The sequence below is a fragment of the Macadamia integrifolia genome, chromosome 3 (assembly GCF_013358625.1).
Source record: "Macadamia integrifolia cultivar HAES 741 chromosome 3, SCU_Mint_v3, whole genome shotgun sequence".
Lineage (NCBI taxonomy): Eukaryota > Viridiplantae > Streptophyta > Magnoliopsida > Proteales > Proteaceae > Macadamia > Macadamia integrifolia.
In genome coordinates, this window is record NC_056559.1 from 27765455 (window position 1) to 27792467 (window position 27013).

General features: G+C 40.4%; 4 protein-coding genes across 4 annotated transcripts; 3 read left to right on the forward strand and 1 right to left on the reverse strand.

The window, feature by feature from the left end:
• Window positions 1-3550: 3550 nt before the first annotated feature.
• On the reverse strand, window positions 3551-5938 carry LOC122074600 (exopolygalacturonase-like). Its single transcript, XM_042639493.1, has 5 exons — window positions 5411-5938; window positions 4933-5262; window positions 4505-4794; window positions 4168-4393; window positions 3551-4061 (listed from the first exon to the last, which is right to left on the reverse strand). Exons 1-5 carry the CDS (start codon window positions 5756-5758, stop codon window positions 3831-3833), a joined length of 1425 nt encoding a protein of 474 aa, XP_042495427.1. The 5' UTR covers window positions 5759-5938; the 3' UTR covers window positions 3551-3830.
• A 10545-nt stretch (window positions 5939-16483) lies between these two features.
• On the forward strand, window positions 16484-18828 carry LOC122074601 (exopolygalacturonase-like). Its single transcript, XM_042639494.1, has 5 exons — window positions 16484-16983; window positions 17125-17454; window positions 17593-17882; window positions 17996-18221; window positions 18320-18828. The coding sequence occupies exons 1-5, from the start codon at window positions 16654-16656 to the stop codon at window positions 18548-18550; spliced, it is 1407 nt and encodes a 468-aa protein (XP_042495428.1). The 5' UTR covers window positions 16484-16653; the 3' UTR covers window positions 18551-18828.
• Window positions 18829-19799: 971 nt separating this feature from the next.
• LOC122074305 lies at window positions 19800-21581 on the forward strand. The gene has a single exon (XM_042639135.1). The coding sequence runs from the start codon at window positions 19800-19802 to the stop codon at window positions 21579-21581; it is 1782 nt and encodes a 593-aa protein (XP_042495069.1).
• A 2-nt stretch (window positions 21582-21583) lies between these two features.
• Window positions 21584-25720, forward strand: LOC122074306. Its single transcript, XM_042639136.1, has 6 exons — window positions 21584-23498; window positions 23679-23764; window positions 23933-23996; window positions 24102-24367; window positions 24527-25471; window positions 25613-25720. The coding sequence occupies exons 1-6, from the start codon at window positions 21584-21586 to the stop codon at window positions 25718-25720; spliced, it is 3384 nt and encodes a 1127-aa protein (XP_042495070.1).
• The last annotated feature ends 1293 nt before the right edge of the window (window positions 25721-27013 follow it).

Genomic DNA, 27013 nt, shown 5'->3' on the forward strand with positions numbered 1-27013 from the left:
TTTTACTTCTTAGTATGTATTAAATCGGAGTTGCTCTGATCATTCCCCAATTGTGGTTGATTGTAATGAGGTGCCTCGACCTTCTAACACTCCATTCAGAATGCAGAGGTTTTGGGCTAAGCATTGGGATTTTTGCAACACTGTGCAAACTTCTTGGGATGTTCCGGTCAGTGAAGCAAAACTTTTTTTTTCGCTAAAGTCAGAAAAGTATATTATATATATATATATATATATATATATAAAGATTAATAGCTTACAAAAGTGCCTTTATCCCAAGTAGTGGAAGCCAAGCATGAGTATGAAGGCTCTATTCCACCTTAGGCATGGCCATTAGTAGAACAAAAACCCAAAGCTAAATAAATCAAAAAATTACATGAAACAAAATATTGGCCTATGCTGGGAATCCCATTCTAGATCAAAAGTGATGAATGTAGGAGCCATATCCCAGGTAGTGGAAGCGAAGCATGAGTATGAAGGCTTTGGAGTTTCAAGAAAAAGTTTGGGCTGAGAAATCTCGTCTCAAATGATTAAAGTGTGGGGATAAGAATTCAAAATTTTTTCATCTTTCTACCAAAATTAGAAGATCAAAGAGTATGATTAAGGAGCTGCAATCTGATGATGGCACAATTATCTACGATCAAAGCATGATTGGACAACATATTATGGAGCATTTTGAAGCCTTTCATAAATGTAGTTAGATAATTATGCATCAAGATTTATTGAATTTATTCCATCCATAATTACTCAGGCAGAGAATGATAGAATAATTATCATTCCAGATGAGGGAGAAATCTAGCAGGTAGTTTTTTATTTGGATCCAGATAGCTCTCCGGGTCTGGATAGTTTTCCAGGGTTTTCTTTAGGATTTGTTAGAATGTTGTAGGTCCACATGTCTGTGCAGTTGTGGAGAGTATCTTTATAGGGGGGGGGTGGTGACAAAAGGAGTCAACTGCAATTTTTTTACACTAATTCATAAGATGGAAGGGGGAAAAAAAAAAGGTAATTCAATTTAGAACTATTTGCTTAGGCAATTTCTTTTTCAAAATAATTCCTAAAATATTGGTTACCTGATTATCATCTCTGCTTCCTAAAATTATTGTGTAAGAACAGACTGTCTTTTTGAAAGGAAGATGGATCTTCTCAAGCGTTAGTATGGCTTTCGATATGGCGAATCCAATGTTTTTTGAATTTCATGGTGGAAGCATTGGGCTAAAGTGGATGTTCAGAAGGCATATGACAACCTTGCATCGGAATTTCTTTCATGTTACGAGAAAGTTTGGGTTTCATTCAAATTTAATTGTGAGAATTCACCAATTCTTGATCTCTTGTAAGCCATCGATTTTGGTGAATGGAGGACCCATGAGATTTTTTGGAGTTTAAGGAGATTAAGGCAAGGAGACCTATTGCTCCTCTTTTACTCATCATTTCCTAAGAAGTTCTGGGTAGAGGTATTTCGGCCCTTGCCCAGGAGGGAAAAATTAAGAGCTCTAATTGGTGGCAAACATACTAACATTCCAACTCATCTGTTATTTTCAGATGATATTTTTGTTTTTATGAATGTAGGTATTAAATTTGTAAGAACTTGCAAATTCTTTATAGAGAAGTACCAAGCTTTCTCCGGTTAGACTGTGAATCTTGAAAAGAGCAAAATTTACTTTGGAAAGATCTCACCAGTGTGAAACTATTGACTCATTCAGGTGCTTGGTATTCTAGAGTGTCACTTTCCCACAAAATACCTTGGAGTGCAAATCTTTAAAGGAAGAGATAGAAAGGAATTCCTGCTACATCTAGTCGATAAATTCAAAGCTAAACTGGCAGGTTGGAAGGGGAAGCTTCTTTCAATGGCAGGTAGGGTGGAGTTGGTAAAGTTTGTCTTGACAAGTATCCCAGTTCATAACTTCTCAGTGTATTTGTAGATTTGTATTCATTATTGGAACCACTTGGCTATGTATCATATATCTCATTGTTATTGTGAGGTTAATTTGGTGGCGGATGCTCTTGCTAAAAGGGCTGCAAAGTCCAATAGATTTGAGCAGTGGGAAATTTCTCCAGATTTTATTATTTCAGATATATCTTGGGAAAAATTGCAACATCCTAGATACAAATTCAGTTGATTTTTGGATTTTATTTCTCTCCCCTGTTGATGGCCATGCCAAAGGTGAGGGTTTGAAATAGTTTTGGATGTATGTGTGCTGTTGACGGGAGCTCTTTGGGAAACCCTGGGCACGCTGGAGCGGGAGGAATTTTTCGAGATCATTTTGGTAAAGTGTTATGTTCATATAAAAAATATATGGGAGTGACAGGGGTATTTGAGGCTGAAGTAGAGGGGCTGATGGAGGGTTTGATGCGAGCCAAGGACATGGACATTCAACATTTGTGGATTGAGTCAGACTCGAGTGCTAGTGTTTTTAATTCAGCAAAGGAAGATTCCTTGGTTTGCTCTGCAAAGGTGGCTATATCTCCAGCCTTACATGAGAAGAATTTCTTGGAAAATTTCTCACAATTACAGAGAGGGGAATTCAGTGGCAGATTTCTTGGCAAGAGATGCGGCTAAGAGTGGTATTTCAGGAGTTGATGTGATATTGCCTCCTCACATAGGGGATTTTCTTTCTAGAGATGCCGAGGGAAGACCAAATTATAGATTCCCTTAGAGTTTTCCCTTTCTCCTGCTGATGGCAATGCCGAAGGTGGGAAGATAGGGAGGATATTGGTTCTTTTTACTGTTGGATTGGTTGTTGGGTTGTAATTTTTCCTCCTTTATGTCTTCTTATGAAATAAAATTTTAGCGAAAAAAAAGGAATGACTAAGCGTTAATCCTATATTATATTTTTCTCTTTCTAATTCCATTTTGCTGACTATTAGCGAAAAGAACAACCATCACATCTTGGATTTTGATGTTTTAGCTTTGTCTTCTATTAATAAACTTGGGTAGCTGTTTGTCTTTCCTTTAGATCTTTTCGTGTTGGCATGGGGGATTGTTTTATTTTGATACATGGCTTCCTGCTTTTGGTATGGGTTTCGTTCCTCTATTTTGGCATCCTGAATCACAAACTCCACGTACGACATTGCCATCAACAAAGAAGGGCACATGCAAAAAATAAGCTAGAAATCAGCCTCCACCTCCACCTTCGGCATTGCCATCAGCAGAGGAGAGACCAAGTCACTAACTCATCAAATAGAATAGCTCAGAGAGCTTTCTGCTTCCATAGAGATGGAACAGAGGTCTAAAATCCAATGGTTTTTTAAATGTCATGGTGGCAGCATTGGTCTAAAGTTGGATGATCAGAAGACATATGACACCCTTGCATCAGAATTTCCCCTATTTTTTTGGTTCCCTAGCTCATTTGGGCATGTATTCCCCTTCTTTTTCTCTTCTCCTTCTTCCCTTGGGCATTTTGTGCCTTTAAGGATTTGTATTTCCCCCTCCCCCTTTTTTCCTTCTTCCTTTGGTATTGAATTATTTATTCAAAAAAATAAAATAAAATAAAATAAAATAAAATAAAATAAACAAACCTTTCAAGACAGAAAATGTAATAAGTGACACGCTATCTATCATCAAAGATTTGATTAATAATATTATTAAATTTTGAATCAAGCAGCAAGAATAGCTCATCTATCTAATTACACTTGTGTTTGGTTCAAGCTAGGCTTGAAGCAATCAGTCTGAGATGATTTATAATTTGTCCCTTCATATATAGGTCCTGCATGGTTGGCGGGAACCGGGAGGGGTCGAAACCTAGAACGACACAACCTAACCCAGGGTGGAAAGGGACAACTTGCAGCTGAAACCAATTAAACACAATAATGAATTAATGTACAACAAGGGGAACTCATGCGCATGGTGGTTTAGGGTTCAGAACGCCAGTAGTAGTAACCCCATTCACATTCTCACAAGTTGAAGCCAAGTCGCCAGCGGCCGTGGAAGGCTTCAAGTCAATATCAACCAGCTCTACCTTCTCGCATGGTACACCTTTACTACATGTGAGGGTAACTCCAGTTTTGCCGAAGGTTGTACCCTTGATGTTCTTGAAGTGAATGTCAGTGAGCTTCACACGCGAGGGCTGTGCAAGCAATGGATTGATCATGATCGATCAGTTTGTTCATTAATAGGAAAAAAAAAACCAAAAACAAAATAGGAGAAATAAAAGTAAAATTAATAATACATACCGTAGATTCGCATGCCTTCTTGTCACAATAGTTTTGGTTGATGATGATGGGGTTTGACACATTTGTCAATGTAATATCTTCAAATCTAACATTAGTAACTGTGTTATCTGGTGATCCTGGCCATGTTTTGATCCTAACACCATTAGTGGTGCTGGCAAGGGTACAGTTCTTCACCAATAAACCATTCACCTCCTTTTCATTTGGATATTTCCCAAGGCTTCCCACACTAAATACAACAATTAATCACCAAAAAAAAATCTAAGTATAATGAACTAATAACGATGAAAAAAAGAGCAACCCAGTGCAGTGCACAAGCTAGTACTATATATGTAATTACCTGATACCATGACCTGGTCCACAAATGACATTGGTAACCGAAATGTTGGAGGTACCCGCTCCAATGGACACACAATCATCACCGGTTCCAATTTCGGCGTTAGTGATGGAGACGCTGGCTGAATTGGAGATGTGCAAACCATCTGTGTTTGGGCTGAATCCAGGAGCATTGATCTTGAAATCATGAATGTTGAAGTCTTTGGAGTTGCTAATGTGAAAATGAAAACCTTGACTATTCACCGAAATTATATCGTTCAAGGATCCACCTGTAATTCCCTCCAATTTCAAGTTCTGCACGCAACAATCAAATTAAATGAAAGTTGATTGTAGATGTTTTTATCAAGGCTCCATTTGTTTCCATTGATCATGAAATTAAATTGGATCGACTACATGAATCCATCAACGAAGGAGAAAAAAAATAAGACATACCGCTGGGGGCAATGAGCATTGTTTATTGGCACTGTGACGACAAGCATTAGCCCAAGCGGTTTCTCCTTTACCATCGAGCGAACCGGTTCCAGCTCCACTGACGTGCAACTGGCCCAAGTTTTGGAATGTGATCCAACTTTTAGAAGCAGAGGAGTCCGAGGTGGAAGCTATTAATTTGCCCCTAATTATAACACTAGGAGATAAAGCCTTGTCGCTGCAAGGACCAGCGAAAATTATTGGACTAAGAAGGAAGTCTCCTCTTGGGACCAAGAAGGTTGATGGACCCGTCGACGACGACTTACAGACAGCAGCCCATGCAGCAGCAAATGCCTACGTACGTACCAGTAGTTCAAACAAATTAATAATAACAATAATAATATTAAATCTGAAGCTAGTTAGATTTTTTAAAAAAATTTAAACATGTATGTATGTATGTATGTATGTATGTAACATTAATTGTATTGTGTTTATTTTTTACCTTATTATTATCCGTCTTCCCATCGCCAACTGCTCCATGCTTGGTCACATCGAACAATGTACCTTGTGGATCTGCCGTACCTGGCGTCACCGGAGATGCCTCTGGCGTTGCTGGAGATGCTTCTGGCGTGTTTGGAGATGCTTCTGGTGTCGCCGCTGAAGGTACACTTCCGGATGATTCCATCGGAGCTTTTGCTGCCTTCGGAGCTTTGTCTTTACTTAGAGTTGACTTTTTCTTATTTTCTTTTGATTCTTTTGAACCTCCAGGGGTTCTGGCGTCAGCGCTCCATAGAAGGAGGCCTATTAATAAACAAGTTAACACAACATCCCTGCTCCTACACCCCATCATTAACCAATCCCCTTATTTGGTTATTAGATTAAGAAAATAATTTCCAAAATTCTAAAATATATATATATATATATATAACAAATTTGATAGATGAGCTGGGAATCTGGGATCAAATAGAGCCTTGAACTTGTTTGGGCACAAGAGCCTTGATCCCAATCCACCTAATAGATCCCTTGGATGCAGCTGACTTGATTGAAGGATTAATGCCTCTAGGATTTCATATTTATACCTGACTTTGCAAACATGATTTTCCAAATTTAGGCAAAACTATTTTTGTCATGTATTTTGGTGTATAAAGTTAACTTTTAACAGCCATTGATAAACTTAGTATCTATTTTCTTGTTGCCAAAAGCAGATACTTTAGATGATTATTTGCAACTAATTACGCACTTCAAAATCACAAGCATGGCCATGGCCTACCTGGTCAATTTGGGAGAATGGATCCGCTAACTGCTCGTACGATCACCTGGTCGTATGGGTGAATATCCAACCTCTATCCCATTTCCTTCCATTGCATGGGTGAAGAGGGGTATATTTGGAAGCAAAAGGGACAATTGTTGGATGTTCACCCATATGACCAGGTGATCATATAAGCAGCGGATCCAATCTCTCAATTTGGGAGCCTTCCCTCTCAACTAACGGATTAACAGGGTCACGGCTGCATCAAAACCATAGTACAAACCATCCATTTTAAACAGTACTCATCCTTAATTAGACTATCATCCATCGCTGAGACAAAGCAATATAAATACCCATAGAAATGATTAGAAAGGGGTGTCGTTCCTAGTGGCTCTGATTCTAGACTCTCATCCATTGCTGAGACCAAGCAAGGATTGCATTAGAGTTTTAAATTGGTAACGTGAAATCGCTAATGGTATCTCAATCTTAATTGTAGTAATTGGAGAGAGTTTTAACGTGTGAGACAGTTTTGAGTTTCTCCTAGTTAAGAGGGTCTGTGCAAGGTTTTGACGTTTAGAGATCTCTTTGGGGTTGGTACATGCCGATGCAACTTTGTATAGCTTCTCAAGAAAAAGATGCCTAGATTTAAGTATTCTTGAGATACTCTGATATTAGAGATCTCTACTAAGATTAGTGAATTATCTTATCTGATAAACAATCCCATCCTTACTAAAAAATATATATACATTTTAACTTACAACTATCAATAGTTAAGCATCACAAATAATATGCCTCGACTTTAATCATGTACATCATTTTTTTTTAAGTTTCTATATTATACCTTGTTGACCTTTAGAAAAAAAAAAAAAAAAAAGCATCACAAATGATATTAAAGTTGGGAGTGGACAATTAGTAGTGGGCTTAGTTTTAAGTTTACAATTGTAAATACCTCATTTTTTAACCTCTAGAGGGGTTAGGAGATGACGATAATTATCTGAGAACGTGATCAGTGTAGCTAAGAGTACTCTTTATTGCCATTGGTAGTAATCTGAGTGTTCAAGCTAGTGTAAGATGTTTTAATTTCATAAAAATATTTTCAAAAAATGGTTAATTGGCTTTGACATGTTAAAATTTAACCAACACCAGCCCAAAAACTACTGACCGGTCCGAGTTTGAGGAAAAGGCCAAATTGGATCAGACCTAGCATGTCTACCCGAACTAGTTTTTGTACTAACTCTTACAAACACCATTTGAATCATGACCGACATCATTTCCATTAAGCCAACCATTGGCCAAACCTCGTTGCATTCGGCCAGAGGACATTAAACGCCACTCCTATGATTTTTTAGGGATTCTCTAAATCTTGTAGGAGATTTTGCCTAAAATTGGGGCAAAAGTAGAATCCTCAGGTGTGCTATTGGAGTGGCCATCCATAGTGCGTCAGTTTTTGTTGAAAGATTCTCTTAGTAGACCAAGATACAGAGTAACTTGGTCTGTTTTTCATTTATTTAAAAGTAATCCTTTTTTGTGCTTACTAGTCTCTTCCCCTGCTGATGGCAATGCAGAAGGTGGGTGAAGTGGCTGGTTAAGAATGTATATTTTGTAATTCTGGGTTTCCAGCTTGTACACTAGTTTTCTTCTCATTTTAATACATGATCCTTTCAGCAAAAAAAATTCTGAATGGAGGAGGAGGAGGAGACATCGATATCGATCCCCATTTGACCATTCCCACATCTCTTTCTCTCTCTCTCTCTCTCTCTCTCTCTCTCTCTCTCTCTCTCTCTCTCTCTCTCTCACTACATTACCTAGTTTCTTAATATAACTGCCTGATACATTAGCTGGTTTTAATACTAATGAAGTGAAGTGTAAACTAAGGAAGCTTCCCCTCTTGTTGGTTGATTATTTAATAAGGTTTATTGCTTGATGAGAATTTCTTTTGCTCCATTAAAGTGAGCTTGAGAAGGTAATTGAGGGTCTTTGATGTTCCATTGATCAAAAGCTAAGAGAAGAGAGAAAAGAATAGAGAAAGAAACTTGAACCGTGCTAAATTGGAGGAAGGACTCTGAAGGTCCGATTTTTTAGGGAGAGATTTTTGGCGATTTTGGAAGGACTCATGGAGGGCGTGGTGGAGGGGGTGAAAGGGATACTAGGCAGAGACAAGGTGACCTGCAGGGAGAGGCAAACAATACAAAGGATGCAATGGTGGCCCAACCTGGGAAGGCTTTGTACTCTACGGTGGTAGGGACCAGATTGCCTATGATTGAGGACCTTCCTAAACCCATATGAGCTAGGTCTCTTACGAAGCTCGCAATTCCTCAGGACGCCTATGAAGAATGGCTGGATAGCTTTAAATTCGCTTTGATAGGAAGGACTAATTTTCATTTTGTGTCAATGGATGCAATTCGAAGAGAAGCTTCAGAGTCTTGGAATTTGAAGGGAAGGGTGTTGTTGGCGCCTATGCGGAAGGGATTTATTCTATTCAAATTTGAAGAGGAAGGAAATATGGTCATGATCTGGAAATGGAACCAACTCCGAGTAGAGGGGCAGCAGATTAAGTTTCAATGCTGGCGGCAAAACTTCAGTATCCATGACAAGTAGGTGTTTACAAAGATGGTGTGGATACGGTTCCTTGATTTGCCACTTGAATATTGGCACGGAAAGATTCTTCTCACCATTTTTTTTCACTAGAAGGTCAGATTTTATTAAAAAAAATGAAAAGAAAAATGGGAAAAGAAACATGATACAAAAGCCTGAAATGAGCCTCCACCTTCGGTATTGCCATCAGCAGAGGCTCACCACCGCTATCTCAAAAATCTAAAGCGAGTATAGCCTGCTTGAAAAGATTCTTCTCACCATGGCTAAATGTTACGTGCACAAATAAGGAGATGAGAGAAAATAGGAAGAGAAAATAAAAAAAAATAGAAAAAATAGGAGAAAATGTAGGAGAAGTTTGGCCTTACAGACGAAGCCAATGGCGTCCAGCTTAGGGTGAAAAAGCCTACCTCATCTCAATTGAGATAATTTTGGGATTTTCAACTCTATCTTCATTCCTTTATTTTTTCTAATAAATAGGGCTAAGAAAAGCCATTACACCACATTCCATCATTCCCAAACCTTTACACATAATAGATAACTACCACCCACTATTTCATTATACAATAACTTATCAATAACTAAAAAACTAAATAAATAAATAACTAAATATTCTTAAATATCCTACTAATCTCCCTCTAACAAATCTTAACCGTTCATGGCTTCAATGTAATAATATGACTGCAACAATCCATCACCCTAAAATTTGTCTTGCCCTTAAGACCATTCTTTTAGGAATTGAACTGCAGTGTTGCTTCTGTTGGTGATCTTCGCTTAGCTTAATTGAGGAAGACATGACCTCATTTCTCAAGGGGAGGAAATGTACGAATCCGCTAGTGGACGACGTGCCTGAGCTCTGATACCATTTGTTATGTGCACAAATAGGGCGATGAGAGAAAATAAGAAGAGAAAAAAAAAAATAGAAAAAATAGAAGAAATGGTAGGAGGAGTTTGGCCTTACGGATGAAGGAAATGGCATCCGGATTAGGCTTCCTTATCCAGGCCGAATGCCATTGGCTTTGTATGTAAGCCAAACTCCTTATCCTACCTTTTCTCCTATCTTTTGTATTTTCTTTTTCTAATTTTCTTTTCTCTTCCTATTTTCTCTCATCTCCCTATTGTGCACGTAATACTAAAGCAGTGGGCCGTCCTATGGCCCTCGAAAAATGAGCGAGGACTATGTCAATGGGGGGCTACACTAGGGTTTTTGTTGAGATGGATATGAGTATCAAACGCATTGACGAGATCTAGGTCAAATGTCTGCAACCTGGTACGGTTGTGCATTTCTGGATCACATAGCCAATTGTATATGAAGATGGTTTGGGTCATTGTAATTTTTGCTAGAAGGTAGGGCATTCTATCAATGATTGCCTACTTAAGAAAGAATCTGATGATGCAACGAGACGAAAACAAGAGGATGGTATTCCAGGTGCTTCCAATACTGATGAGGGAGAGGCTCATCGTGTGGCTGTTTGTAATCTGGTTTCTAACCAAGTAGGTGAAGAGATTGGGACGGGTGGGCTGTTGAGCAAGTCACAGTTGGAGAAGGCAATTCCCTGTCAAAGTGGGGATAATGGGGCAAATCAACAACATGTAAGCCCAGCACCAAGCAGCAATTAGTTTAGTAATTCATCTGATAGGGGGGATTGAGATTGTGATTCCGATTAATTCTAATGTTGAGTCTCAGAATTGTAGAAATTCTATTACAATATTGGGGGAATGTAGTCAAGATAATAGGTCTAACGAGGTTGGGCCTGTGAGAGGGAACTCCAGGCAGTCGTGTGAGGCTATGGAAGAGGCTGAGCATGAGATTCGATCAGTCTCTGGGAGTACATTACATAGAGGAGCACTGGTGGTGCATCATGAGATAGCACGTTTGGATGACCTTGCTAGAATTACTGAACTCAATGTTGTTGCACAAGCAACAAAAAGGAGAAAGGAGAAGGGTGTTGTCAATAGGGAGCAGGCTAGAAGGTCTAAACGCATTACGTATTCCAGGAAGAAATTATGCAAGTCCTATTCTAGAATGTCAGAGGATTCAGGAAAGTCATTGCTTGGACGACTTTTAAAAGTATGGTGAGGGACAAGCTCCCTGATATTGTTTGTTTGGCAAAATCGATGATAGACCCATCAGTCTTTCTTTAACTGATGATGAATAGGCTAGGTTTTGAAACTGATCTGATTAGCAATACTCGAGTGGATAAAATAGCAAACCTCTGGATTATATGGAAAAGGGGGTTGAATGTGCCAGTTTTTTTAGCTGATTCAGAGCAGTAAATTACCATCAGGATGAAATGAAATCAACAAGAGGTGTTTATTTCATTTGTGCATGCAAGTTGTTTAGACCTAGTAGAAGACAATTATGGTTAGAACTTGCATCAATTCCAATAGATTATGGCTGGTGACTTTAACGCAACACTAGCGTAGCATGAGAAGAGGGGTCCAGGAGCTTTTAATTTGGGGTCAGCTGCAGAATTTGAAGCCATGGTCGACTCTTTTTCAATGATTGCCCTCCCATCTCAGGGAAGAGAATTTACTTGGACCAATAATAAGAAGAAGGGGAACATTACTACTATCCTTGACAGAGGTTTTTGCAATGAAGAATGGCTAAATAGGTTTCAAGACTACTCTCAAATGGTATTGCAAAGAGATTTTTAGGACCATTGTCCTATTCTAGTGGTTTCAGAGCCAACTGCAAAATCAAATATGTAATGCCTCGGCCCCATTAACCTTGCACAATATTGTTCTCTTTTGCCTATGGTACTCAAGGCTTTAAAATGAGTCATGTAATGTTAAGGAGGCTAGAGGTTATCAATTGGCCAAGCAATCTCTGATGTGGGACTAAAGTTTGCACACATTCACCGATCTCCCAAATCCCCTGGTATTTGCTATATTCTTGGTGGGGACACCTCATCGATCTCCCAGGCAGGTCTGGTACTTACCGTATTCTTGGGTGCCACAACTTCGTCCCTTTCGGCACAACATCCCCGCTTGGCCCCACACGATGTTGGGGTTTGCTCTAACACCATTTGTAACACCCTGGCCACATTAATCTTACACAATATTGTCTTCTTTGGCCCACTGGCCTCAAGGCTTTAAAACGCGTTGTGTAATATTAAGGAGGCTAGAGGTTATCAACTAGCATAGTAATCTCTCCTGAGGTGATGTGGGACTAAAGTTTGCACATCTGCACCGATCTCCCAAACCCCCTTGGTACTTGTCGTATTCTTGGTGGGGACACCTCACCGATCGCCCAGGTGGGTCTGGTACTTATCGTATTCTTGGGTGTCACAAAATAATTACCCATTTAGATTTCATAAGTTCTATTTGGAGGAGGGTACATTCTTGTAGTTAGTCAGAGAATCTTGGAAACAGCCTTTGGCGGGGTTGCCATCCTTTGTTTTAGCTCATAAACTGAAACTCTTGAAGCCACAAATCTGATCTTGGTCAAGGGCATCACTCCCAAATTTTGAAGTTGCTCTAGTAGAGGCAAAATCAGAATTTGCCAAGGTACAGGAGGAGATTGATAGAGTGGGCATGGATGTTGCCTTGTTTGGGAAAGAAGCTGATGTGAAACGGCATATTTAGAGGCACTATTTGATCATGAGAAGTAAGCAAGGGGATAGAAACTCTAAGTTCTTTCATCTGGCTGCAAAAAGTTAAAGATCCAAGAACACTATCAGGAGAGTGTGGAATGCTCGATGGAGCTATAGTTACAGACAGAGAAAGCATTGGAGACTATATGTCATTGCACTTTGAAGAATTCCATAAAGGACACTAGTGGTGAAGCATGAGTAGCTGATGGACTGTATTCCACAAGTGATAGATGAGGTGGATCTACTTTCCTTGTATTTGATTCTTGGACCGGCAGGAAAAAAAAAATGTAGTGATGGATCTGGATCCTGACAGCTCCCTAGGTCCAGATGGATATTCAAGGGCTTTCTTCAGGCATTGTAGGGAAGTGGTGGCTAATGACTTTGTTGGTGAAGTTAGAGAGTTTTTCCTTATGGGAAGAAAACCCAAAGGTATGAAAAACAACTTCTTAGATTTAATTCCAAAAGTTAGTGGTGCAGAGTCTCTAGATAAGTATAGGCCTTATGCATGGGGAACTTTTTTTGTAAGGTCTTATCTAAAATCTCAGCGACAAGGCTATCCCATTTATTGCCTAAGCTAATATCTGAGGAACAGGGAGCTTTTCAGAGAGGGAAAGTCATACATACTAACATTAGTCTAGCTTCAAAGCTGGCAAATATTATGCATGACTCGGCAAAAGGAGGAGGGATTGGGGTAAAGATTGACATTAAAAAGGCTTTTGAAACATTGTCTTGGAATTTTATTTATCAAGTTCTGAAAAAAAAAGTATAGATTTTATGACAACTAGGTAAACTGGATAGCTTTTCCAAAATTTCAATTCTCTTGAATGGAGGGCAAGTTGGTTACTTTAGGTAGAAATGGGTCTTCGAAAATGGGATCCCTTGTCTCTGATCCTCTTGATTATGGCGGAGGAGGTGTTTTATAGAGGAATGAAAAAAATGGTTAGGGAAGGGAAAGTAAAAGCCTTAAGGGGTCCTGAAGGGGTGACCATGCCATCTCATCCGTTGTTTGCAGATGATAATTTTGTGTTTATAAATGCATCTATGAATTTTGTGAAGAACTTCAATGACTTCTCAACCCAGTATCAAGAGTACTCAGGTCAATGTATAAGTTTTGAAAAGAGCCAAATTTTTATGGGAAGAATTCCAGGGGAGTGAAAGCAAAGAATCTCAGAGATTCTGGGAATTCCAATATGATTACAGTTGAAGTGCCATTGCCCATATTTAACTTCCCAACTAAATATCTTGGGTTAGAAACATTTAAAGGTCGAGTGAAAAATCAGTCGCTGCTGGCTGTGTTGGACAAGATAAAGGAAAGGATGAATGGATGGAAAGGGAAACTTCTTTCTATGGCGGAAAGAGTTCAATTGGTAAAATCTGTTGTTTAAGGGATTCCGGTACAGTAAAATCTGTTGTTTCAGGGTGACCGAACTCTCTAATTTGTAAGGCTGAGCGTTGTATGCGAAATATATATGGACAGGTGATACAGAGGCAACAAAGGCAGTAACAGTTAACTGGGATACTGTGTAGGCCTAAGGAGGAAGGGTGACTTGGCATTCGTAGGCTTAGGGATATAAACGGATCACTTCTTTGCAAGCAGGCATGGGCTATAAAGCATGGGAATTCTTGTATGAGCTTGTTATTCGGAGAACGGTTCACAAAAAATGGTAATGTCAAGAAGAATTCGAAATCTTCTTTTGTTTGGCTTGGAGTGAAGAGAGTGGAGTTTTATCGAAAGGTGGACTGTTGGGAACGGGAAATCTATCAAGTTATGGGAGGATAAGTGGGTTGGAGGGTCATCCTTAGGTGAGCTCTGCAATATTCAGGATAGTTTCATGTTTGACTCAAAGTTGAAGGTGGTGGACTTGATTAGGGACAGGCAATGGGTCATTCCTAATTTACTATCTAATGTTTTCAAATGTGGGTTTGAGATGGTAAAGAGGATTGCCATTCCGCAATATGCAGTGGATGATAAATGTTTCTGGGGAGGTACCATCTCGAGCTGCTTCACATCTCTATCTGCATGGAATGAAATCCATAGACATAACCCCAAAGTGCCTTGGTTCTCGCTAATTTGGGCAAAAAGCTTACAGCCGAGACAATCAACTTTTGGGTGGAAGCTACTACATAGAAAGCTGCCAACGGATGAGGTGATTATCAGGAAGGGGGTCTCATTTGCTTCAATATGCATATTATGCAAGGCAAGCTGTGAGTCGATCACCCATTTATTTGTTGAATGCGTCTTCTCAAGGAATATTTGGTAGGAAACTCTAGATCTTTTCGGTGTTTTTTGGCCTGTGTTGACGGAATTTGATTAGTTATGGCAATGGTGGATATGTAAGAAGAGAAATACAAGCTTGAAGGAAGCATGGACAGCAGCTGCTTTTGTGGTTACTGTAGATAATATATGGAGGGAACGGAAAAGAAGGCAATAGGAAGGGCTGGGTTTGTCTATTGATCATATTTCTGACAGAATCAGATCAGAGATCAAGGAAGCTAGTAGCAGTCAAGAGGTGAGTATTAAGAACCAGATTGACTTAATAAATTGTCAGATGTTGGGGTTGAAGTCTTCCACACCAAGGGAATACTAGAAGTACTTTGGTGTAAGCTTTCCAGGGGACGGATGAAGCTAAACATTGATGGGTGTTCAATGGGTAATCTAGGACAAGCAGGGGTGGGAGGCATTCTTCTTGATTGTACAAAGAGGGCCATGGGCTCATTCAGTGTGTTCCCTGGGGTGCAAACAAACTACTTTGCCAAGTTTTATGCATTAATAGAAGGTATCAAAATGGCTTGTAATGTGAAGGACGAATCCCTATGGATTGAAACAGACTCACTTACAATTGTGATAATGATTCAGGAAAGAATGGTGCCATGGTATGCAATGCAAGATTGCATAACAATACATCCATATCTAAGTCAAGGAGATTGAAGATTACACATTGTTATGGAGAAGCAAATCCAATTGCTGACTATTTATCAAAGGAGGCTGCAAAGACTAGATTGACATGCTACAACTCCATGCTTCCTCCTCGTGTTAGAAAGGAGATAGAACATGATGCTTCTGAAAGGCCATGGTACAGATTTACCTAGTTCTCTTTTCTCCGTTGATGGCAATGCCGAAGATGGAGGAGAGGGAATAGGACTGCTTCAGGTTTTTTTTTGTAAGATGGACATCTAATGGCTATGGAAAATATCTCTTGGCTATGTTTTAGTGATGTAACATTTTTTCTCTTTTAATAAATTGGATATGAATTTCTAGCAAAAAATAAAAATGAAGTGTATACTATATTAGAGGAAATAGAATTAAAATAAGAAACTGTTCCGCTAAAGAATATGTAACCGCCGTTAAGTTATTCCTATTATGTAGGAAACTATTTCAAAAATAAGAATTAAATTAGCCATCTCCTCTTCCTCTTCCTCTACAGCAGAGATACCCTTACTGAGTAGAGATGTCGAAATCAGAGTTGTTTCAAGCTAAGAAAGAAGATCTGAAAGTGATGGACACGTCGTAGAGTCAGAGCCACTAGGAATGACACCCATTTCTAATCATTTCTATAGGCATTTATATTGCTTTGTCTCTATGATGGATGACAGTCTAATTAAGGATGAGTACTGTTTAAATGGATGGTTTGCGATCCGTTTCTTAAGGAACTATGGTTTAGATGCAGCCGTGACCCTGTTAATCCGTTAGTTGAGAGGGAAGGCTCCCAAATTGAGAGATTGGATCCGCTGCTTATACGATCACCTGGTCATATGGGTGAACATCCAACAATTGTCCCTTTTGCTTCCAAATATACCCCTCTTCACCCATGTAATGGAAGGAAATGGGACAGAGGTTGGATATTCACCCATACGACCAGGTGATCGTACGAGCAGTTAGCAGATCCATTCTCCGAAATTGACCAGGTAGGCCATGGCCATGCTTGTGATTTTGAAGTACGTAATTAGTTGCAAATAATCATCTAAAGTATTTTCTTTTGGCAACAAGAAAATAGATACTAAGTATATCAATGGCTGATAAAAGTTAACTATATACACCAAAATACATGACAAAAATAGTTTTGCCTAAATTTGGAAAATCATGTTTGCAAAGTCAGGTATAAATATGAAATCCTAGAGGCATTAATCCTTCAATCAAGTCAGCTGCATCCAAGGGATCTATTTGGGATCAAGGCTCTTGTGCCCAAACAAGTTCAAGGCTCTATTTGATCCCAGATTCCCAGCTCATCTATCAAATTTGTTATATATATATTTTAGAATTTTGGAAATTATTTTCTTATTCTAATAATCAAATAAGGGGATTGGTTAATGATGGGGTGTAGGAGCAGGGATGTTGTGTTAACCTGTTTATTAATAGGCCTCCTTATATGGAGCGCTGATGCCAGAACCCCTGGAGGTTCAAAAGAATCAAAAGAAAATAAGAAAAAATCAACTCTAACTAAAGACAAAGCTCCGATGGAATCATCCGGAGGTGTACCTTCGGCGGCGACACCAGAAGCATCTCCGACGACGCCAGAAGCATCTCCGGCAACGCCAGAAGCATCTCCGGTGACGCCAGGTACGGCAGATCCACAAGGTACATTGTTCGATGTGACCAAATATGGAGCAGTTGGCGATGGAAAGACGGATAATAATAAGGTAAGAAAATAAACACAATACAATTAATGTTACATACATACATATATACATGTTTAAATTTTTTTTAAAAAGCTAACTAGCTTCAGATTTAATATTATTATCATTATTATTAATTTGTTTGAACTACTGGTACGTACGTAGGCATTTGCTGCTGCATGGGCTGCTGTCTGTAAGTCGTCGTCGACGGGTCCATCAACCTTTTTGGTCCCAAGAGGAGACTTCCTTCTTAGTCCAATAATTTTCGCTGGTCCTTGCAGCGACAAGGCTTTATCTCCTAGTGTTATAATTAGGGGCAAATTAATAGCTTCCACCTCGGACTCCTCCGCCTCTAAAGGTTGGATCACATTCCAAAACTTGGGCCAGTTGCACGTCAGTGGAGCCGGAACCGGTTCGCTCGACGGTAAAGGAGAAACCGCTTGGGCTAATGGTTGTCGTCACAGTGCCAATACACAATGCTCATTGCCCCCAGCGGTATGTCTTATTTTTTTTCTCCTTCGTTGATGGATTCATGTAGTCGATCCAATTTAATTTCATGATCAATGGAAACAAATAGAGCCTTGATAAAAACATCTAAAATCAACTTTCATTTAATTTGATTGTTGCGTGCAGAACTTGAAATTGGAGGGAATTACAGGTGGATCCTTGAACGATATAATTTCGGTGAATAGTCAAGGTTTTCATTTTCACATTAGCAACTCCAAAGACTTCAACATTCATGATTTCAAGATCAATGCTCCTGGATTCAGCCCAAACACAGATGGTTTGCACATCTCTAATTCAGCCAGCGTCTCCATCACTAACGCCGAAATTGGAACCGGTGATGATTGTGTGTCCATTGGAGCGGGTACCTCCAACATTTCGGTTACCAATGTCATTTGTGGACCAGGTCATGGTATAAGGTAATTACATATATAGTACTAGCTCGTGCACTGCACTAGGTTGCTCTTTTTTTCATCGTTATTAGTTCATTATACTTAGATTTTTTTTTTTGGTGATTAATTGTTGTATTTAGTGTGGGAAGCCTTGGGAAATATCCAAATGAAAAGGAGGTGAATGGTTTATTGGTGAAGAACTGTACCCTTGCCAGCACCACTAATGGTGTTAGGATCAAAACATGGCCAGGATCACCAGATAACACAGTTACTAATGTTAGATTTGAAGATATTACATTGACAAATGTGTCAAACCCCATCATCATCAACCAAAACTATTGTGACAAGAAGGCATGCGAATCTACGGTATGTATTATTAATTTTACTTTTATTTCTCCTATTTTGTTTTTGGTTCCTATTAATGAACAAGCTGATCGATCATGATCAATCCATTGCTTGCACAGCCCTCGCGTGTGAAGCTCACTGACATTCACTTCAAGAACATCAAGGGTACAACCTTCGGCAAAACTGGAGTTACCCTCACATGTAGTAAAGGTGTACCATGCGAGAAGGTAGAGCTGGTTGATATTGACTTGAAGCCTTCCACAGCCGCTGGCGACTTGGCTTCAACTTGTGAGAATGTGAATGGGGTTACTACTACTGGCGTTCTGAACCCTAAACCACCATGCGCATGAGTTCCCCTTGTTGTACATTAATTGATTATTGTGTTTAATTGGTTTCAGCTGCAAGTTGTCCCTTTCCACCCTGGGTTAGGTTGTGTCGTTCTAGGTTTCGACCCCTCCCGGTTCCCGCCAACCATGCAGGACCTATATATGAAGGGACAAATTAAATCATCTCAGATTGATTGCTTCAAGCCTAGCTTGAACCAAACACAAGTGTAATTAGATAGATGAGCTATTCTTGCTGCTTGATTCAAAATTTAATAATATTATTAATCAAATCTTTGATGATAGATAGCGTGTCACTTATTACATTTTCTGCCTTGAAAGGATTGTTTATTTTTTTTTTATTTTAGTATTATTATTATTATTTTTTTAATAAATAATTCAATACCAAAGGAAGAAAGAAAAAAAGGGGAGGGGGAAATACAAATCCTTAAAGGCACAAAATGCCCAAGGGAAGAAGGAGGAGAAAAAAAGAAGGAGAATACAAGCCCAAATGAGCTAGGGAACCAAAAAAATAGGGGAAATTCCGATGCAAGGGTGTCATATGTCTTCTGATCATCCAACTTTAGCCCAATGCTACCACCATAACATTTAAAAAACATTGGATTTTAGACCTCTGTTCCATCTCTATGGAAGTTAAAAGCTCTCTGAGCTATTCTATTTGATGAGTTAGTGGCTTGGTCTCTCCTCCGCTGAGGGCAATGCCGTAGGTAGAGGTGGAGGCTGATTTCTAGCTTATTTTTTGCATGTGCCCTTCTTTGTTGATGGCAATGTTGTAGGTGGAGTTTGTGATTCAAGATATTTTATAGTGGCTTGGTGGTCCTATGATTCTTTCATTCTTTATAATAAAAAAATTTCTTCCTAAACTTAACAAAAAAAAAAAAAAAACATTTAAATACACGAATAAAGCTTTGCAACGGGCTAATTGCAACCAAGTTAAACATTAAATGTAAATAAGTAAAGCAAGTGAATGGATTGAAATAAAATAAAGAAACTTATACAAGAAGAGAGGTGAGAGAGTCCTTGAATCCATATCTTTCAAGGATTGAATGGAGATTAACTCATTGTTATAGGGAAAGATCTCTGAGAGTCTGAGGAAGTGACTCGGATCTTCTTGAGGATTTTGTGAGAAAAATTTGGAAAAATCACAGCATCGGTTAGGAGTTCTCAGGGAAGGTTCTGCACTTCTACCCCATCGATTCCTCTCGGCTTGACTTAATTTTTCCAGATCTAAGTTTTATGAAGGGTAGGAATCAGAATGTCTGAGAGCCCTTTCACAGTCACAGGGGATGGTCCAGGAGGTGGCTTCCCGCCGGAAAGGGGAAGGCAACTCCGGTTAACAGACTTTTGGAAGGCTCATCCTCCAATGGAGAAGGCGGTTTTGGATGGAGGAAAGGAGCCTTCTGCTGCTGCAAATAAATCTTTCGCCTCCATTGTTGGTTCTGATACCGAAGCTTCTGCAAAAGTGACCGTCTCAACTGATCAAATTCCACACAAATCTTATGCGAATGTGGTAGGCTCAAACATACCGATGGTGGATGAACTGCCCGACCCTGTTCATGCAGGGAATTCGACCAAGGTGATCATTCCCCAGGAGGCTTACGAGGATAGATTACTAAAATATCGATTTGCCCTGATAGGCAGAATCAATTTTCGTTTTCTTTCCCTGGATGATGTTCGCAGAGAAGCCCGTGAATTTTGGAAATTGAAAGGTAAAGTGAAGATGATACCAATGGGTAAGGGCTTCACGATCTTCCAATTTGAGTCTGAGCTTGACATGGCCCAGATGTGGAAGCGAAGCCCTGTGAAGATTGGAGGTCAACTCGTTCGGTTTCAAAGATGGCGTCCAGATTTTAACATCCATGAAAAATTGATCAATAAGGTCCTGGTTTGGGTGCGTTTTCCAGATCTTCCTCTGGAATATTGGCATGAAAAGGTATTATTGACAATGGCCAAGGCAGTAGGGAGGCCAGTTGGTCTCGATCAACGCACCAAGAGCGTTATATACGGAAATTATGCTCGTGTTCTAGTGGAAATGGAAGTGGGGGTTCCAAGGCTGGAGGAAATCCAAGTGGAACGCAAACAGCCTGGGACTCAAATTTTGTTCTGGTTCAAGCAGCAGTTGATATACGAGGATTCATTGGGCAAATGCGGTTTCTGCAAAAAACTGGGGCACCAAGTTCACGCCTGCCGAGAAAAGAAGGCCTATGACGAGCGGCAGAATGCTCGAGCCAATGCAGAGATACCAGGGGCGGTGTATGAAGAAGACAGAGTCAACTCGGGAACGAATAACTCACCGGTTTGCATCAACACTTCTTTGGAAAGAAGGGACCACGATCTTGTGATTTCAAATTCAAAAAGTGTGAACAATGATGGAGTAATGGCGGGGGCTTGTCTTCCTCTTAATTCTCTGCCTCAGTTACCAAATGTGGAAGAAGGTGAGATTTTAATTGATTTGAATTCTCCATCTCACAATTCAATTATTCCTATTTTGGAAAATCTGGAAACGGCTCAGGAGGGGGAGATTTTAAATAAGGAAGCTCATGATAGTGAGGAAATACAGTCGGAATCTTCTGATTCAGATAAGGAGGTGTTATTTTCTGATGATGAGGTGGGCCGGTCTGATGAGGAGTCTTCCTCTGAATCTGAGCAGGAATCAAACCGGGATATGGTTAAGGAAGGAGAACCGAACCAGTTGGGTTCAGTTTTAATCACTGGACCGTTGGAGCTTCAGCAGCAGGTGAACAAGGCTATGGCATCCTCCTCTCAGGGTGGGGTGAGGTCTTCTGCTCGTCACACAAGGACAGGGGTGTCCCTAGGTAGTTCTCGAGGAGGTCTGACCGGCAGGGGGGGTAGTGCAGTGATTACTGCCCCATTGCAGCTCCCTTTGAGTAGGAAGGAGATTGCTCGGATGGGAGTTCAAGTGGTCGACAAGGCAGCAGAGATGATTGAGAAAGGAATTGACGCAGGGGAGAAAAAGAAAAAGAAAGGTGGTGGTCAGACCTTGAGGTCGGACAAGTCTAATGGAACATCTTCTTAATTATGCGGATTTTCTATTGGAATATTCGAGGTGTTCGAAAGGCAGCGGCTTCTAGAGCGTTGCATATTTTTCTTCGTGATTACTCCCCTGATGTGGTGTGTATTGCAGAGCCCATGGTGGATTCTTTCTCTTTCCCTGATCGTTTTTTTAATCGACTGGGATTCATGTCTGAATTTATCCATAACTCCCGTCTTGATAAAGTGCCAAACCTCTGGGTAGTCTGGAAAAATTCTCTTGCGAGGCCTGTGGTGGTTCAGTCTTCAGAGCAGATGATTTCAGTTTCTATGCAATGGAATGGTCAGCAGGTTGTGGTTTCTGTGATTCATGCTTCGTGTTTCAGGGCAGAGCGTAGGAATCTTTGGGTGGAGATGGGCATTGTGGCTGCACTGTTCTGTCCATGGGTTGTTTTGGGGGACTTTAATGCCACATTATATTCCCATGAGAAGAGGGGTCCTGGTAGATTCAATGTGGGTTCCGCAGCAGAGTTCCAGGCCATGGTGGATGCTTGTGATTTGATTAGCTCTCCTTCCCAAGGATCAAATTTTACCTGGACAAACAATAGATGTAGAGGACATGTGGCGGCAAGGCTTGACAGAAGTTTTTTCAATGCTCAATGGTTGGATGCTTTTGGTGATTGTGGTCAGAAGGTGCTCCATAGATCAATTTCAGATCATGCTCCAATCCTTTTTTCCTCAGCTGCGATTCCTAAGCCTCGAAATGCCCCTTTCAGACTTCATCGTTTTTGGATGAAAGAGGAATCCTTTGTGGACCTGGTGAGGGATGTGTGGTCTAGGGAGGTTAGGGGTGGTCCCATTGGCAGGCTGGCATATAAATTAAGGGCAGTTAAGGGTGCTCTAAAAGGGTGGGCAAGACAGACTTTCCCTAACTTGGATGTAGCTCTTAAAGAGGCTACTGCAGAAGTGGAGGAAGTCCAGCAAACTATTGACCAGATAGGGATGTCTGATGAGTTATACTCCAGAGAAGCAGAGGCGAAATCTAAGCTCTTGAAAGCAGTGGAGATGCACGAAAAGCTTTGGGCTGAAAAAGCTCGCTGCAATTGGGCAAAACTTGGAGACCGTAACTCAAAATTTTTTCATCTATCGGTTAAGGTGCGACGTATAAAAAACAGCATTCGTGCTTTGAAAAAACAAGATGGTACAATGGTCTCTGAGCCGCTGCAGATGGCAGATTATGTGTCTTTTTTTTTTGAAAATTTTCATAAAGCGGACCATTGCATAGATCATATGGAGCTGTTGCAGGTGATACCTAATGAGGTGAATAGGGAGGACTCTTCCATATTAGAAGCTATTCCTGCCAAAGAAGAGATTAAGAAGGTGGTATGGGGGTTGGATCCAGATAGCTCTCCTGGTCCTGATGGGTTCCCAGGTGCTTTCTTTATACAGTGTTGGGAGATAGTGGGTGACGATTTTTGTGGGGCTGTGATTGCTTTCTTCCGCGGTGGGAAGCTTCCGAATGGGGTAAATAACAGTTTTGTGACGTTAATTCCAAAGGTGGAGGGAGCGATCTCTCTGGATAAATTTCGCCCCATCTGCATGGCAAACTTTTTCTGTAAAGTCCTATCAAAGATCATGGCTGAGAGGTTATCTTGCCTTCTTCCTCGATTGGTGTCAGATGAGCAAGGGGCGTTCCAGAAAGGTAAGATTATTTCATCTAATATTGGATTAGCCTCTGAGCTTGCTAATTTATTACATACATCTGTCAGAGGGGGTGGCATGGGTATTAAGATTGACGTGCAGAAAGCCTATGACACATTGTCATGGGATTTTCTTTTTGCAGTCTTGAAAAAATTTGGCTTTTCGGATGTTTGGTTGGCTTGGATTCATGAAATTTTGGTTTCTTCTAGAATTTCAGTTTTATTGAATGGTGGTCCAGTGGGTTTCTTTGGAGTTGAGAAAGGTTTGCGACAAGGGGATCCGCTATCTCCTATGCTTTTTATTTTGGCAGAAGAAGTGTTGTGCAGGGGTCTAAATGGTCTATTAAAGGAAGGAAAACTGAAGGCGCTCCCTGGTCCTAGAGGTGCTACTGTCCCCAGTCATCTGCTTTTCGCGGATGATATTTTTATCTTCATGAATGCAGGAGCAAAACATGTTAGATGTCTGAGAGAATTCTTGATTAATTACCAAGATTTTTCTGGCCAAAAAATAAGCTTGGAGAAGAGTAAGGTTTTTTTTGGCAAAGTCGCCCCTCACAGGAAGAGGTATATTTCTGATCTGCTGGGTATCCCAATTTGCTCTCTTCCGACGAGGTACCTTGGGGTTGAGATCTTCAAGGGCGCTGTCAAGAAGGATAGGATGCTTCCTCTTATGGATAAAATTAAATCTCGTTTACAGGGATGGCAAGGCAAACTCCTTTCAATGGCTGGTCGTGCAGAGCTCATTCGGTCTGTGATCTTAGGTATGCCTATTCATAATTTTTCCATTTATTGGTGGCCTGAATCGGTGATTAAAACGGTGGAACGATGGATTAGGAATTTCCTATGGTCTGGGGATATTTCCACAGTGAAGAAAATCACTGTGAAATGGGAAGAGATATGCCGACCTAAGGAGGAAGGGGGTTTAGGTATCAGGCGACTGAGGGATGTCAACTGTGCAGTGATTAGCAAACTTGTGTGGCAAATGAAGCATGAAGAATCTGCTTTTAGTTCCTTTTTGCGGGCTAGATTTGTGAATGAAGGTGGAGACCTCAAGAAGGGTTATAGAGCATCTTCAGTGTTTAAAGGTATTGCGAAGATGTGGAATTTTGTATCTCTATCTGAGCGGTGGATGGTGGGTACAGGTGAGGACATTTTCTTTTGGAAGGATCGATGGATAGGTCCTTTGTCTATTGCTGAGCTCTCCCCCCTCCCTTTGTCCCATTTTTCCTATAGCAATTGCAGAGTGGTAGATTTTATTGAAGATGGTAAGTGGTTTTTTCCCCCTATTCAGTCTGAATTTTTAAAGGATATATTCAAAGCTATAGGGAATATATCTTTGCCACAGGGTCAGAAAGACCGATGCTGTTGGTCTCTATCCTCCTTAGGAGCTTTCTCCACTAAATCGGCCTGGGAAGCATTGAGAAAGGTTTCTCCTAAAGTGGGCTGGGCAAAAATGGTGTGGAGCTCGGTTTTGATCCCCCGCCAATCAGTTTTTGGCTGGAGACTTATACATGGAAAGCTTCCTTGTGATGACAAGGTAAAAAGAAAAGGAGTGCTGCTCCCTTCTAGGTGTGAGGTGTGCAATAAGGCTGAGGAGTCTATAAATCACTTGTTCGTGAAATGTGATGGAGCTGTCTACATTTGGAGGGCGTTTGCTGAAGTCTTTGGTTTTCATTGGTCCTATCAGGGGGATGATTTTTTAGCTCATGCTTCATGGTGGACTCAAAAATCCAAATCCATTGGTCTGTCTCAATTGTGGATGGCTGGTTTGATTCTTGTTCCATACTTTATTTGGATGGAAAGGAATTCGAGAAGATTTAGGGGTCTACATCGATCTTATGGTCAAGTCTTTCATACAATAATAGAGGAGATTAGAAGACGTGGCCCAGGAAAAAATGACAGAATAAAATCTCGACTTGATTCTGAGAGATGCTTGAAGCTTAATATAGAGGTGCCAAGAAGGAAGACTAAAGGGGTCCAAGAAATTTTCTGGCTGCCTCCGATGGATGGATGGTGGAAGCTAAATTGTGATGGCTCGTCCTTGGGTAATCCAGGGAATGCTGGAGCAGGTGGCATTATAAGGAACAGCAAGTGCCAGATTGTAGCGATTTATAGCTCCTATTTAGGAATAGCTTCAAATTTCCATGCTGAATTTAACGCTTTAATTGAAGGAATTGAGAGAGCTAGAGAGCTGAATTGTGCATCTCTGTGGATTGAATGTGATTCGGGCGCTGTGGTGCTCATGTTTCAAAGGGGCTGGATCCCGTGGTTTGTTTGGCAAAGGTGGTCTTCCCTTATTTCTTATCTCAGTGGTATAAGATGGAAAATCACTCATTGTTATCGCGAGGCAAACCCTATTGTGGATTTCCTGGCGCAGATGGCTGCTAAGAAGGAAGCATCTACATCAGTGGTGGAATGGCCTCCTGAGGTGCTTGATTTCATGGCTGAGGATGCGATGGGCATATCGCGTTTCAGATTTTATTAGTGTTTCTTTTCCTGTTTGTTGGCCTAGCACCTATTTTTCCGCTGATGGCACTGCCGTAGGTGGGGGTGGGTTCTAGGTGGGGTGATTTCTGGTTTTTTTTGTTTTTTCTCTGGATCCTCTTTTTTTGGATCTTCTTTGTACAGTTTCTTCTTCTTTCCCTTTTCTCTTAATATATATGACCCTTTAGCGAAAAAAAGGATTACTTGGCAAAATCTGCAGCTAGAAGTGGTTCTTCAGATGTTGCTCCTTCTCTTCTAGTTTCAATCATGGATGAGCTAAGAATGGATGTACAATCTAGGCCAAGATTTCGCTTCTTTTAGATTTGTGTTGTGGAGTTGTGGGTTCCTTCCTTGCTGATAGCCTTGTCGAAGGTGAGGAAGTGAACCTGGGGTTTCTCTTCCCCCTTCTTTCTTGTTTTTTGTATCTGGTGTCTCTATAGTCCCAATCTGTACTATATTTTTCTTCCTATTTTGATACACATGATTTTTTGACGAAAAAAAGGAGAGGTGAAAGAGCCGTTGAAAGACATAATCGTTTTTATAATAGTTTGAATTTCCATCCTACATGCACTACCTAAGCCCCATATACTTAGGATTTCCCTTTTAATATCTTAGCTCTTTTGACGAGTTATGGGGGACTCGTCATTAACTTAGTTTGTCCACTTACAAAATGTGAGAAAGTTTAATCTGTCATCTTCTTAATGTACCTGTTTGGGTACTGAGACTGCCATGATCTTAGCATGCATGTCCATGAAAATGTGTGAAAGCTGGAACCATGGACCATCATTATCTTAATGTGTTTGTCTGAAAATGTGTTATGCTGGTAAAATAATATGGAGAGTGAGAGAATTTGATTAACTGTTATTATTATCTTCACCATCATCATTATCTTCGTATGCTAGGTTTCCTTCTACAAAACTATAGAAAGTGAATGAATTTGATTCAAAAATTTTTATTTATTTATTTATTTTATGAATATCAAATTTATTCAACTAGCACAACCGAATACAAATGCATCAGCTTGGGAAAGCTTATGGGAAAAATCTCCTGTGCAACCTTGGCATTGCCTGGTGTGGCTAAAAGGGTTGTTACCTCAATCATCCCTATTTGGATGGAGGTTAGCGCATGAATGTTTCCTAATTGATGACAAAGTTGCCTTATGCCACATCCCTCTGGTGTTTAGATGTTGCTTATCTCAAGAGTGTTACAGCACATCTTCTTAGATTGTGATTTTGGAGGTTCAGTCCGTTCGATAGTGTAGCAGTTCTTTAATCAAAGATAGTGTGGTTTCCCC